Below are 15,045 nucleotides of genomic sequence, written 5' to 3' on the forward strand. Positions count from 1 at the left end.
CTTTTGTCGGCTTTGCCGATCTGCAGGCACGGAAATACATACCTTCAAGTTTTTCAGTGTAACACGCAGAGAATATACAGGGTGTTCGCGTTACCAGTGTCAAGCGTTTCTCTAATAGGTACATGAAGAAAATAGAAGAGGAAAATGTTTTACTTTTTATAACCAATTTGCAATAACTTTTTAACGTGAATAGAGACATTTAACTTTTTTAATGGGAAGTTGTATATTTTTTTTTATTCTATCAAAGCGACTGTCAAGGAAAATTTAATGTTATAAGATTTAATAACGTTCAAAGTCACAAGTTCAATTTTATAAATAAGGAATTCTTTGAAACGCAGCTATTAAATGTTCAAATTATGTATTTCTACTATTTCTTTATTTCATCTGAATAGTCACTTTCATATGATTTAAAAAGATACAATATATACTAGTTTTCCATGTACAAAATTAAAGGTCATATTCGTTGTTTGGTAGTTATTGCAAACTTAAAATATTGATGTAACCAATCATGTGTAGTAGGAAAAGTAATGAAACTCTTCCATTTTTTTTGTACACCTACTTATTACTTACGAGAAAAGTGTGTAGTAGTTAACACCCTGTATTTTAAACGCTACTTAATCTTTAGGTGTGGTTGAAAATACCTAATTAATTACAAATATTTGTTGAATAAAACTGGTTCATTGATACCATTGTATTTCCCTTTTGAGCTTCCATAACTTATTGTGATTTCACTTGGTTTAAAATTGATTCAATATATTCGTATGTACTATTTTTCGAACACTGTAACGAATCCCATTTATTCGGTATAGAAAGCAAAAATAAAGACTCATTAGAGGAAGTTGCAAATACATTAAAAGCGAATCCATTATATTCAGATTTCCGAAATGGGAAAATTATTTTTTCCTCGGAATTTTTCGAAAAGTTAGAATTTATTTCTATATATGGTAAATGACATTTATACTGACACGAAGTATTCTCCACGCATATAGATATAAAAAATAAGCAGAGATTGATGAAGTATAAACGTACGTGACACCATTTTTTTCTTATTTCTATTAATACTCTGCTCTTGTCAAAGGCTTTTATCCCGCACGTAAAGTGGTAAACAATAAATATCAAACAATAATAGTAATAATAATAAAAACTGCAAAGTCTAAATACATATCGATATCACAGTAAAAAATCAAAACTCAAAAATACTTTTAGGCCGAATAAATTAAATTTCACGACATGATTTAGTTTTATAAGAAAAAAGACTTTGTTTACGCACTTCAACGCTTATTCAGACCACAACTGGTAAATAATTACTAACAGATGGATTTTAGCAAGCTCCTCTCAGATCAACAATGGCCTCCAATTAAGTTTCACTTTTGCTCTGAAACTTCTGTCTTCATGAAGGAAAAAGAACACGATCGACCGTCACGCAACACGCGTGTAAGAACACTTAAAGAAACGGAAAGTGCACTGAAAGTTTCAACATGGATTGGTGCGTAAGTAAGTGGAAAATCACGAAAGCAGGCAACAGTGCACTCACTTTAAAGATGGTGTCGGTTCTGTGCTTACCTGCCGCTGACGAGTTGCGAGCTGCTCCCCTGATTTTGCGGAGAATGCGTAAAGTCCCCTGTCGACGACCACCGCTTTGCCCTTCTTAAGCTGCTTTGGAGTGGCCCGTTTGATCTTGCTGTCGGTGATCTACCGAATAACAGGATTACTATGTGACGAGCAAGCTCGTTACCTGCGTTGCAGAATCGTTTCTTCATCATCGAGGCTCAATTACGAAGTTCAGAGAGGGTTTAGCTCACCCGCATGACGTAGGAGCCTCTGTCACGCAAGTCAGCATTTTCAAGCGATATCGCTGTTGATACACGTACATACTTTTGGCAGTTCACGTTATTGAAAGATTACAGTTTTGTACAGGGTGCTGTATTATTGGTGATGCAATCGAAAGGACAGTGATTTTGCATGACAAATGTGAATAGCAATTGTGGAGGAAATTTTGTTCATAGGAGGCTCCATTCGCGAAGAAATTGATTTGAACCACATCTGACTCATTGACAGAGCTAAGTCGAAGTTGTAGAATAGGTTGTTTTATTTCAAAGTAGATAAATACCCACGCGATTCGCTTCGGGTCTAAGAGATATTAAGGACTCCATGAAAACACATTTCATCCCTTTTCAACACCCCCTTAGGGGTTGAAGAGGGCAAAATCCTGAAATTGGTTTTTAGGTATTTATGTAGGTAACCTTTCGAAGTAAAAGCCAAGTTGATATCTAATTGGGCCTAAGAGATATTGAGAAGTCCGTGAAAACGCAATGTAGCCCTTTTCACCTCTTCAGGAGTTAATTAAGGCAAAATCCTGAAATTTATTTTTAGGCATTTATGTAGGTAACCTTTCGAAGTAAAAGCCAAGTTGATATCTAATTGGGCTTAAGAGGTATTGAGAAGTCCGTGAAAACACAGTTTACCCTTTTTCACCCTCTTAGGGGTTGATTAGAGAAATATCCTGAACTTGGTTTTCAGGCATTTGTGTGGGTAACCTTTTGAAGTAAAAACCAAGTTGATATCTGATTGGGCTGAAGAGATTTTAAGAAATTTGTGGAAACACATTTTACTGTTTTCACTCCCTTAGGGGTTGATTAGGGGAAACTGCTGAATCTATTTTTTAGGCATTTGTGTGGGTAACCTTTCGAAATAAAAACTAAGTTTATATCTAATCGGGCCTAAGAAATAATAAGGAGTCCGAGAAAACATATTTCACTCCTTTTTACCCCCTTTGGGTTGGAATTTCAAAGAAACCCCTTCTTATCGAGCACCTACGTCGCAAAAGGAATATTCCTTCCGAATTTCACGTTTCTAGGGTCAGCGGTTTAGGCTGGAAGGTGATGAATCAGTGACACAACCATTACATAAGTACTATTGGGAGTAGAACATTAGTATGCGACACTAGCGGTCGGTACGCGAACTAGTAGTAATGGCCGACGCAAGTATACAATTTATGTTGTTGTGTAACAAATTGTAACGCTACAATGAACAATGATCTCAATTTAAGTTTTTATAAAAGTGCCAAAAAGTGGAGCAACTAAAATTGTTCACATTACATACTTTTACAAATTCCAAAATCGTGTCTAAATGTATTGTCAACATTTTTACTGTAAGAAATAGCTTTTAAATAAACTTTTATACTACTGGATCCATATAAACATATAGTAAAAGGTATACTTGCGTCGTCCATATTTGTTATGTTACACTAGCGCCACCGTTCCCGCGGTGGTGGATTCCTTTACCAATTTAATCAGGTACAGACCTATTTCATGGATTTTCACAATTGTCTTTTTCGAAAGAAAGTTATTCCACAAGTTCGACTTATTTTTGCATTATAAATTCTACTGATCGTGGGTTTTAGTCAGGTGTGCTACTAGACAAGATTTTAAAATGAATTATCTCGAACAGGAGCCGCTTATGCTAAAATTTTATTACACATTTCCTGCTTACTTTATTTTGAAGCACTCTGTATACGTTGATAAAGATGCAGTACGTTTGGTTGAGCTTTTACTGATTATCAGAACAGAAAATTTTGAATAGTTTCGACAGGAAAAGTTTTTGTCTGTTATTTTCATTTTCACTTGATGTACAGGGCGTTAACAAAGTAAGGGTCGCTGCTTTCAGGGGTGAATCTACACCTCCGGATCGGTGGAAATTCATTTAAAAAAGCGTGCTGCAAAATTGTTTATAACATTGATAATTAATGTTAATTTTTTTACATCAACGCATTCTGCTCGCTGCAAGGAGAAGCGTAAAATGAAGCATACGTCGCAAACGCACCATTTCTTTAAAAAAAAATTGTAAAGCCATCATTGCATTTCATGAAACCATTTTACAGATTTTCGAGAAAACGGTACGTTTGCGACATATGGTTTGTCTTAAACTTTGTCTCTTTTCAGCGAGCAGAATAGGTTGATATAAAAAAAATTAACGTTAATTTTAAATATTATAAATAATTTTGCGGCAAGTTTTTTATAACAAATATCCACCGTTCCTTAGATGTAGATTCCCTCTTGAAAGCAGTGACCATCACGTTTTTAACACCCTATACATTTTCTGAACTGATTTTATAAGGTTTGAAGTAATAGCAAAAATTCTGTAATAACAATTCATGCGATTGATTTTTATAATATAGTAAATTAGAGTATTTTGCTGAAAAATAGTTTTATGTTTGATATAATTATTGTATAATCCGTTTTTAAGTATTCTTTTAATGAATCGCTTAATTAATATTTATTTCCTGAAATTATAAATTATTTTACGCAAAAGTTCGTTGAGTTCGAATCGGTGCGATATTTTCTGCATTTGTCTGTTGACGAAAGTGTTATCATGTAAATTTTATTCTATTCCAATGTTCATCAGTTCTCGAGAAGCCGTCTCGTACCGATTAGACGTGTGTTTACAACGCTCGCGAATTTACATACACAAACACCCGATGTATAGTTACTACCAGTAGGTACATTTCGGAAACCGTGTATACTAAAGTGGCCAGTGAAATTATTCTGGCGGGTATTCGTGCGTTGATAACAGCACCGAAATCCAGCCAAAAATTGCGCAATGTATACAGCTAAAAATTTTAAAAATAGGAGGAAGCTACATCTCGCAAGAATTAGTGAACACTAAAGGGTGTTCGCAATATTATGGACCAGCGTTTTTCCCTAATGGTAAGTATTTGAAAAAAAAAACAAGGAGGATAACTTTTACTGTTTTTTATACCCAACATAATACGGTATGTTAATTTCTTATGAAGAGAAACGAAGGTGACCCTGATTTTTTTAAATGGAATGCTATATATTTTTTACAAAACAGATTTAACCATGTGGTATATTATGACCTTCAAAGTCGCACAAGGTCAGGAATGAAAGAAATAGATCGAACATTTCGTAATGTTGTATTTACTACGTTTATTGTGTGATTACATTTAATTTCAGAAACACTATCACCTTCCGAGAAAGAAGATCGCATGACGAGACTTGTAAAGGTGCGATCCCATGGCGCGAGGCTCGGCGAGTACGGCGCCGTGGTGGGATTGCACCTTGAGATGAAGAGTCGAACGCAACAGGTCGTAAGAAGGTAGAAGAAGCCAAGAAAAAACCTGCTTTTCTGGTTAGAGTCGTTCATCGTAAATTCTATTCTCCTATTGAGGCATACAAAGCTACATACTGTGCCGTCTAAGAAAGAATGTAAACAAACTGTGTCGACAATACCGACCCCCCTCCGCTACAAAAAGAGTTACCAGAGATACAGAGAAAAAATGAATAAACCCAATGATTTCGAAGAATCCGATAAAGGAGTCTACAAAAAATTCAAATTCTATTATACATGTAGAAAAAAATTCATGTGAAACAGGAGTATTCCAATGTTCCTAAAGACTATGAAGAGTAACTACTGAAACCTCGCCATCTGGTGGAAAAAGTGGTACTAAAAAATTGACTGTCGAAGAGATTGATGGTAAAGAGTACAATGCAGCAATAATTGATAATAAAAAAAGTTAGTGATGACACAGAAAATAGCCCCGTTGAAACTATATCGTTAAAATTGTCATCTGATGGACAGGAGAAGATTGACTCCCAGTGGCGGATTTAAAGGTGGAATCAGACGGCGCGTGGATCGGCGAGCTTGGCACGAGACTCGCCGAGCCTACGCATTGTGAGAACGCTCATGGCTCGCCGATTCGCAAGCCTCGGCGAGCCGAGCCAGCTCGCCGATCCACGTGCAGTCTGATTTGACCTTAACAGGGCGGTTGGTGAGCAGTTGCCGCCTAGGCCCCTGCACAGAAGGCCCCTGCAGGGCCCCGTGATCCCAAAAAAATTATGATTAGGTATAGGTATCCAAACACTGCATATTTTTCGTACTACTACACTTGTCTCGTTTTTATTAAACTACCTCTTCATTTTCCCGAAAAATGGGCCCCCGCACAGTCGACTGCCCTAGGGCCCTATCTTAAAAGAAAGATGATTTTAACCAAACACTACCTATTTATTTTTTTTGTACTACTACACTTAGCCCGTTTTTAGTACTACGTCTTCATTTTCCGAAAAAATGGGCCCCTACTCAGAAGATCCCCCCTAGGGCCCTATCTTAAAAAACATGATTTTAACCAAACATTACCTATATATATTTTTTTGTACTACTACACTTAGCCCGTTTTTAGTACTACGTCTTCATTTTCCGAAAAAATGGGCCCCTACTCAGAAGATCCCCCCTAGGGCCCTATCTTAAAAAACATGATTTTAACCAAACACTACCTATATATATTTTTTTGTACTATTACACTTATCCCGTTTTTAATAATCTACCTCCCCCCCCCCAAATGGGCCCCTCAGAACGTTTGCCACCTGGGCCTTTTTTCTTAAATCCGCCACTGTTGACTCCTCCACGAAATCAAGTTCAATTAGAGCGTTATTGGTGAAGAAGAAAAGAAAAAGGGCACCGAAGTCAGTAGACGACGACGATGATACGGAAGAACTTGAGATTGTGAGTAATAACGTTCTAAATGATACGTTTAAAAAGAAAGAAAATAGTCTCGGCCAAGAATACAAAATTCGGAGATCTCGATTAGTCGGCCCATGGTAATAAACTTACACCCACCAAGCCGAAGAAAAGAGATTAAGTTTATTACAAAAATTACAATTGTCGGAAACAAAGAAGATAAGAATCCCTTTAATTGTCATAAAAATAAGGCAGATGTGTAAAACAGTAGAAGGTCAGTTAGACAGTTCAATTTCCTCTATTAACTCTGATCAGACACCATTAAAGGAACTATATTGAAACAACTAAAGATTTCACCCGTAGATGATTCCCGTTTAATATCGACGAACAGAGTTAATTTCTACGATCATGTAGGTACATGTAAACGAAGCTCCAGTTGATCAAAGAAACACACCTGAAACGCGATTTAGCCTGCAGCATGGACAAGAATAAATATTGTAGAGTTTAACAGATCTAGCGATGAAGAATCGATTGCCATACGAAAGAAGCAACGTTGCAAATCGAAATATTATAAATAAAAATAGCGTCTATGCAAGCAGCACCCGCGTTCGCCAAAGCAAAATGCTGTGAATGAAGATGATGAAAGCTCTGACGGAAGTCCGCCGACGAATGTTACAGTTTCTGCTCCGTTCAAAGAAATTACGGATGGCACCGATTTCAATGTACGAAAGCAAAAATTACAGAGCATGCCTCTACAAAGGACGAAAACAACACAAGTGAACAGAAGGAGAATATGAGTCCTGAGGAACAGAAGTATTACCTCCATAAATACTTCGAAGTCTCAAAGGAGATCATCAAATAAAGAAAATAAGACTCAATCGACAATAAGAAGAAAAAGTGCTGTCAAAGTCAAGATAAAAGATGATGAAAATGTTAATTCGAAAGCAGATTTGCACAATACTAACGATAGCATGAATTTTGTCGAAAATAATAAGAGAAGGTACAAGCAGGAGAAGCGTCAAGTTCTCTGGTAAAAGCAGTTCATAATAAGCCATTATTTTACTTCCCCTAAATAGTATTTGTCCGATTGAATAGGTGTTATTACAGAAAGAGGGTGTAGTGTTTCCGTAGATAATAAACCAGTACTACCTATGAGTCCTCGTATTAGGCAGAGTAAAACACAGTCTAGTAAAAAGAAAAGGAGGAGTACGTTTAAAGAAACTCTTGTATCGTGAGAAACGCCGGAAAAACGTAATTACACATTTCTTTTCATTGCTGTGTTCAGTCGATAGGTATAATTATGTATTCATGCAAATTTATAATTTCAACTCCCGAGCGGATCAGATAATCGCAAAACAAGACGGTACGATCTTCGGCTTCAACTTGAAGCTCGTAATTACAGAATATGGCATGCGCGAGAAAATATACAAAGTACTTCTACATAATTTTTAATATTTCATATATTTATATTTACGCTCGTCAGATATTTAATATTTAAATAAATCATTTCCCCTGTACATTAAGCATAATAAAATGTAAATCGAAATATAAAATCTTTCTATTACAGATATGGTGCAAGCAAAAGATGTACGAAATTTTATTCGAGAATAAACGCGGTATTGCATGGGAATCAGATTTTATGCTTTTATTAAAAATATTAATATTAATATTTGAGGAACACACAACTTATTTATAGTAATCGTCTGAGCGTCAGGTGCATGTGTACCCGATGCGATTTCAGAATCGATTTTCTTGACACAACGTTATTCCACATTTTCAATTTATTTTCAACTGGGAAATCATTCACTTTGCTGTTGCACTACAAAATCCATTCTACCTATATAGTGTACATATTTATATATGAACTTTTTCTCACATTTTGGATGCCTCTTACCCTCTTAAAATTCGGCCGTTAAAAGTTCTAACCGAGCACGTTGTGTATTTACATCAAGGTAATAAAATTATAAGTAATCTGATTTAGAAGGAAAAGACACCGAACAGAATGTGAATTAATTTAATTTGAAAGCACGTACCTGGCTACGGGCAATGGCGTGGCTCTGGGACTTGGAGATGGCACCGGGGAAACGCTACTACTACTGGGACTGTCCGAGTGTAACGACCCAGTTGATTGGTAATGAACTGACCTCCTGGAAGAGAAGTTCAATTTGTCTCACCTATTTTCCACGTTAACAGGTTTGGAAAGTACAATTACTACTATTAATATTGCCCACTTAAAGCAGCCTGGCTTCTTTTTCTTGGTCCCAAAGTACAAGGAGCGGTACATAGGGGGAATCACACAATGAACAGAAGGATGGGCCAAGACCGCAGAACACAATGATTTATTTCGAAAACTAGAATCTATTGCGCGAATTATTATTTAACAAACAAAGCATTCTATTCAGGCTCGGCTCGAGGACATTTGTTTCAGCTTTTTGACGAGCTTAGGCACTCCGAATTTTTATTCGGAGCAAAAAACATTTATAGTACAACTTGTAATATTTCATGTGAAACTTTATTTTAAATAATGCCAACAATGAAAATACCATTTTGCGCCCCCTGCCAACATTACGCCCTAGGCAGCTGCCTAATTTTGCCTATTGGGATCTGACATGGGGGCGGGGCCTAGCCAAGATGGCGCCGAAATGGGTACAAGATACATGTATTGTATATGCGATAATGTAGTAATTTTTGCGAAAATGTTCCTTTCTACGCAAAGTATTTGTGATTGGGCAGGTTCGAACCGCGCTCAGCGGAATTTTGCATCGGCACGGGAACAGGTAGGGATTGATGTGTACCCAACGAGCGCTTCTACTTTCCGCCACCAGATGTCGTGGTGACGGATGTCAGATCTAGTGATCCTCTAGGGAGTGATCGGAACAACGTGTATCGTCGCTGATTGGTTGCCGCGATTTGGAGCAAAAGCGGAAGTAGACGAAGAAAGAAACTGTAAAAAGAAAGAGACAGAAGTACTGACAGAAAGAGAGAGAAATACTGATAGAGAGAGATAGATAAACGTTTAGATTATGTTATTTCCAGTTTTGCTCCAAAATGGCTGCGGTTACACCGATCACTCCCAAGAGCAGGCCTGCCCCATAGGGAGCAAATAGCTCCTGAAGTTCTGGGACCCGGGCAACAGCCGAGCGCGGGACTCTTAAGGTACGTGTCCACTTGAGAGTAAAACTCGCGTGACAAGCTCTCGAAAGTATTTCTCGCAAGTGGACACTACGTCCGAGAGTGACTGTCGGAGAGCGACGTTCAACTTTCAGACAGCGGACGCGTTGCAATTTGCTCTCGAGTGGATACATAATAATATTACTATCCGACAGTTGCTTCCTAAATACGAACCAGGTTCGTATTCTGCGAGTGCTGTCGCAAGTGTAGGTCTTCTGGGTTATGTAGTAGGCTCGCGTCACGGCAGACATGGCGATGCCAGATAGGCATTGCGAGTAGGGAATTCAATCCTGATATCGTAATCCCGGGATCCTGGGATCCCGGCTGTTTTTTGGATTCTAAAACTCCCGGGACTTGATATATCAAGTTATAACTTACCCCGAGAATTTCGAGAATTGTTAAAAACGTAAATTACTTTATGAACGACTGAAAAATATAAAAATGGAATCGAAAAAACAGCCGGGATCCTGGGATTACGATCCCGGGATTGAATTCCCTAGTCGCGAGGCACGGCGTTGCCAGAGAAGTGTTGTTAGGCGGTTAACCGGGAGAACTGCGCGGCCGAGGCAGTCTGCGTCGAGCCGAGTGGCGAGACACATTTTATGCACGCCATTTATTATAATCAACTCAGAATATATAACTATTTAATTTCATCCACCCAGCAATTTCTCTTTCTACGTTGCTTCTTTCTCTTTTTTAAAATATTGAAAGCAATAATCAAAGCACTAAGTTTTTGCACATCCATAATCACGGCCTCACTTCGTTCGTAGCTTAAAAGAAACTGAGGGACACTGCAGACAGTAGGCGCAGACCAATTTCTAGTGGACACGGTTTTGAGAGTTCTATCGAATAGTAAGCGCTCGGCGAGTTTTTTTATTGTCTACCCGAGAGTAAAAATTTTCGAAATTGCTCTCAAGTGGACACATTAAGAGAGTCACATGCGTGAGTTCTCTCAAGTGGGCATGTACCTTTACGTTGCTAACCACATGGGCTGCGGAAGAACTGCATGCGTGTGCGGCCGTCCATGCAGGCTCGTACATGGACGCACACTCATGCAGTTCTCTCACAGCTCTCGCAACGAGTAGCATTGGAACAGTTACACGCCCGGCTGTTGCCCGGGTCCCAGAACTTCAGGAGGTATTTGCACCCTATGGGGCAGGCCTGCCCTAGAGGATCACTAGTCAGATCCCAATAAGAATGAGCCGCGCCTAATTCTTTTCATGATCCCTATGAAATTATTCGGCAGGGATCTATTTCAGACTATGCACATTAATGGGCTGATAATTGAATTGGCGATTCCAGGTTTTAATATTTCTGCGAAATATCAGGGGGGAAGGAGGAAGGGGCGAAAATACGTATTTTATGAAATAGTTTGAAGGCTATAACATTTGATAAAAAAAACATCGCAACTTGACTTGCATACAAAAATCAAGCTCTCTGACACCACATATTATGAATTTGGTTTTATTGAGTCTAGAACGCATAAAGTGAGCAAGAACTTATGATTCATTCTGAGTATGTATACAAGGTGTTCAGGATTTTCCAGCAAGACCATGCTGATATATCCTATGTATAAAATTTAAAGAGAAATGTTACATACATATAGGCGCATAAATATGTTATTAAAAGATTTGCAAGCAAAATACGAAATTTAAAGAAAATGATAATAGATTTGGTTTTGATAACAGACGAGTAAGAATAGGTCCAGAATATTTATTTAAATAATTTATGCGAATTATACACGGTGTTCGCGGTATTATGAACCAACGTTCCTGTCGCAAATGGTACGTATTTAAAAAAACTGAAAGAGGAAAACTTTTACTGCTTTTTATACCCAAAATAGTATGGTATGTCAATTTTTTGTGTTCGTAATATTTTCTATGAAATCTAACCCTTCCTTTTAACCAATTTTCTAAGAAAAGTAACCTTCAGTTTGCTAAATGGAATGCTATATATCTTTTTTCCACTATATGGAAGCAACTGTCAAGTCACATTCAACCATGTGGTAGACTGTGATCTTTAAGGTCACACAAGGTCAAGAATGAATGGTATATATTCTGCTAACCAGTTACTATTAATATTTGCTTATCAGGTTATATGAGTCATATCTATTTCTTAAGATTTCTAAATGTGATCGTTGTAGATTCAAGTAATCACTTAATACTCATTGCAAAACATCGATTAGTCTTATCAGTATAAGAATGTCAACCTTGGAAAATTTAATTTATCACCGTACGCACTGTATGTAGTTCTCGCTTCATCTAAGCGAGTGCAATACTAATTATTTGCATTAATCACTCTCATGAATTAATTATTATTATTCCATAAACATTTTTTCACACATACAAATGTGAAAGTATAGAAAAGCGAGAATATGGATTTAGTAACAGAAATGGTAATAATAATATTAATGATAGTAATTAACCTGATACTGGATCTATTCTTGCTCTTACTTTATTTAACGGCAAGTCTATTATCGTTTTAGTCACATCTCGTTTTTGTTATAACTTTCTAATAATGTACTTGTTGGCCTACACTTGTCTAGAATGTGACTTTTTATTTTTATTATACTAATCAAACATATTTTTAGACTACTAGAGTACTCGAGGCTACAGTCTGCCAGAACAATTCCAGGACACCCTATAGAATACCCCATATGAATGTCTGTATTGTGTTTAAACTTATGAAAACAGGATAAGAATTGTTTTTAAGGAAGCACATATGATACTGAGACACTTTTTCTTATGGTCACCGTTTCCTAGTTTCCAAAGCCATGAGTGTCATTCTTAGTGAAACATTATATTTTTTACAACTCTACATTAATGTTATTAATAACAACGTGAAAAAAATTGTCATGCGCAGTCATGCGTTATTTACTTGCAAATAATTTGGTCGTTTTTTCGTAACTTGAATGATAACGAACATATTAATATAAAAGAAGGATCATTTAAGAAGGAACCTGCGGACCGACGAGTTTAGACCGGTTCTGCGCAGGTTGACGCTCATTGGTGCCGGGAGAAGCCACTATTGGCTGTACCCCCACCAACGCTTCTTCGGAGCCAATGAGCTCATTCTACATGCGCGAAACGGGTTCCTTCTTAAATGACACGGAGAATATAAACGTAGAATGTGAATGTGTTTACGATTTAAAACATACAAAATTTACGTATAGGTAATATGAACAATACCTCTGAGGAAGTTGTGACGAATGTGTGTAACTGACAGGTCTTCTTGAATTGGAGATCAAATCCCTGACATCCTGAGAAGATCCCGACGACGATGAATTTCTGAGGCAGGAGGTGCCAGTTTGGCGTAAACGTATATCTTTTTGGGGCACCGAATTTTGATTACCTAGAAGCAGACAACATCAAACGTATGAGAATATTGAATTGTTTTTAAGAAAAGTTTCTCGATTTCGGGGGCACTATGCGACGAGTTAAAAGTACGTAAGTACCCATAATTTACTGGTTGAATATTAAGAGTAATTATTACAAGTCATTAATATCCTATTCATAGTATTATTTTCAATGTTAATTCGAAAGTTGAGTTAGTTTTTCTATCACGAATCACACAATATTGTAGTGGTAAAAACACTAAAATAACTCGAAAAAATTTAAGTGTATAGGCTGCTCATACTTTCACCAAACGTTTGGTTTATAAATATTAGTAAAGATTCTGGTATATTAGTTGTTTTAACGATTGATCGATAAGTATGCAATTATGTAGAAGAAATGCTATAAGAAATAAAAGTGTTTTCGCCATTTGCCTTTCCACGATAGAATTTCACGCATGGAAGCCTATGTAATGCTCAGATCTGATATAATTTTATTTACAATAAATTAAAATAGTACAGATTCATTATGTACGTACATATTTATTTATTAAATGCAGATGCATACGACCCTTGAAAGGAATTAAGTTTCGATTATATGAGAAGACGTGACCAACCGTAACGAGAAACTTGTTTACTGAAACTGTGACGTAACCTGCTTAGAAAGGGAAAGGATGTTTTGCAGATCAGAAGTACTCGCGTGTAATTTAGTAATTCTTAATAAGAAAATTGTAAAAATAACTTGTAAGCTTTGGATTAATCATTGGGACTGCGGAAGGCGGTCAACCAGCACTCATTTAGAGGCAAAAATATTTTACGAAGATTAAAGGAAGACTCTGAAGTGAGCACTTGAAAAATCCTTGTAACAGAATGTTCTTCATATTCAGTTGCTGTTCGTGAACAGTGGAATTATTCAACAAATACTGTATGGTACGCTATAATGTAATAACATTTGTACTTCCTTCCCCTTATTGACACATTATTGTCCTGTACAATTTTTAACAGGGTCATTTTTTCGATGAAAAATGCCTCCAGTGTAAGATAATGTGGTCATTCGTTCCCGATTTCTGGGAACAGTCGCTGGAACGCGATTTGTGTCCCCGATTTTCGGTAACAGTCCCCGATTCTGTATTTCTTTACGAGTTTGCTATTAAAATTCTACTAATTTGCCAACAGTGGCTAAAAAAAAATATCTCATGTCCCCGGAAACCCTAAGAAAAAAATGGTCACCTTAGTGTAAGTACAGTGTTCCTCGGATTATTGAAATACTTTTTTCCCCGGATTATCGGGAAAGACCTACCCACCCCACAGTTTTGCTTCCTCGAACGTAACGACGTTCACTAAAAATGGACCGAATTTCTTCGCCTTTGAACTCATTTTCATCGAGAAACCTTATAAAACGTGATAATATTTGCATTTCCTGTTCCTCAAAGTTTTAATATAACAGATTAATTTACGCGATAGCACGATGGCGAACAATGAAAGAAAATCAAAGTAACATACGAATCTAAAAAATAATGAAAATATCACGTCGACCGATATCTAAATAATAATTAAAAACAATTTAACAATTTTGTCCACAGTACATGCTACGCATTGCCTAATAGTATATTCACCTATTTTGCACGAGTGCGATTACATTTTTGCGACAAATCGATTTTTCTTACTTAATGCGAAAATTTATATTTTATTTTCATTAATATTGATAATTTTTCATTTATCTTCCCCAGATAACGGGGCAAATATTACATTCTATTTTATATTACATTTTAACTTAAAAATACAAAAAAGCAACAAATTATTATCTGTTACTTCCAGTGCCTGCTACTCCCGTCCTCAGGATTCACAAAGTTCTGCCTGCGCTCCGTTCGGCGCGGGCGCATACTCCATAATTCAGAATCAAGTGCACCAATTGCTCATTGAAATACGAAGCGAACGGAACGTGACCCTAAGCGATCGCGTGCCAACAGGTACACCCGATGAACTTTGTTCCAAATCGCCTGAATCTCGTGTGGCTTCCTTCTGTGTACCCGCAATTCGCGACGTACCTACTCCGACAGCTTACGTAA

At 37.1% G+C, this 15,045-nt stretch overlaps 1 protein-coding gene across 5 annotated transcripts in view; it reads right to left on the reverse strand.

Moving 5' to 3' along the window:
• Nucleotides 1–15,045, reverse strand: part of LOC143374550 (echinoderm microtubule-associated protein-like 2) — a 129,395-nt gene that overhangs the window by 38,350 nt on the left and 76,000 nt on the right. For 4 of the 5 annotated variants that reach the window (XM_076822759.1, XM_076822761.1, XM_076822758.1 and 1 more), the window contains exons 4-6: nt 12,834–12,996; nt 8,508–8,621; nt 1,564–1,692 (exon numbers count right to left, since the gene is read on the reverse strand). In XM_076822759.1, coding sequence (XP_076678874.1) covers nt 1,564–1,692; nt 8,508–8,621; nt 12,834–12,996 — 406 coding nt within the window. The remainder of the gene's footprint in view (nt 1–1,563; nt 1,693–8,507; nt 8,622–12,833; nt 12,997–15,045) is intronic. The other variant, XM_076822762.1, reaches the window with a different exon arrangement.

The sequence above is a fragment of the Andrena cerasifolii genome, chromosome 11 (genome assembly GCF_050908995.1).
Source record: "Andrena cerasifolii isolate SP2316 chromosome 11, iyAndCera1_principal, whole genome shotgun sequence".
NCBI lineage: Eukaryota > Metazoa > Arthropoda > Insecta > Hymenoptera > Andrenidae > Andrena > Andrena cerasifolii.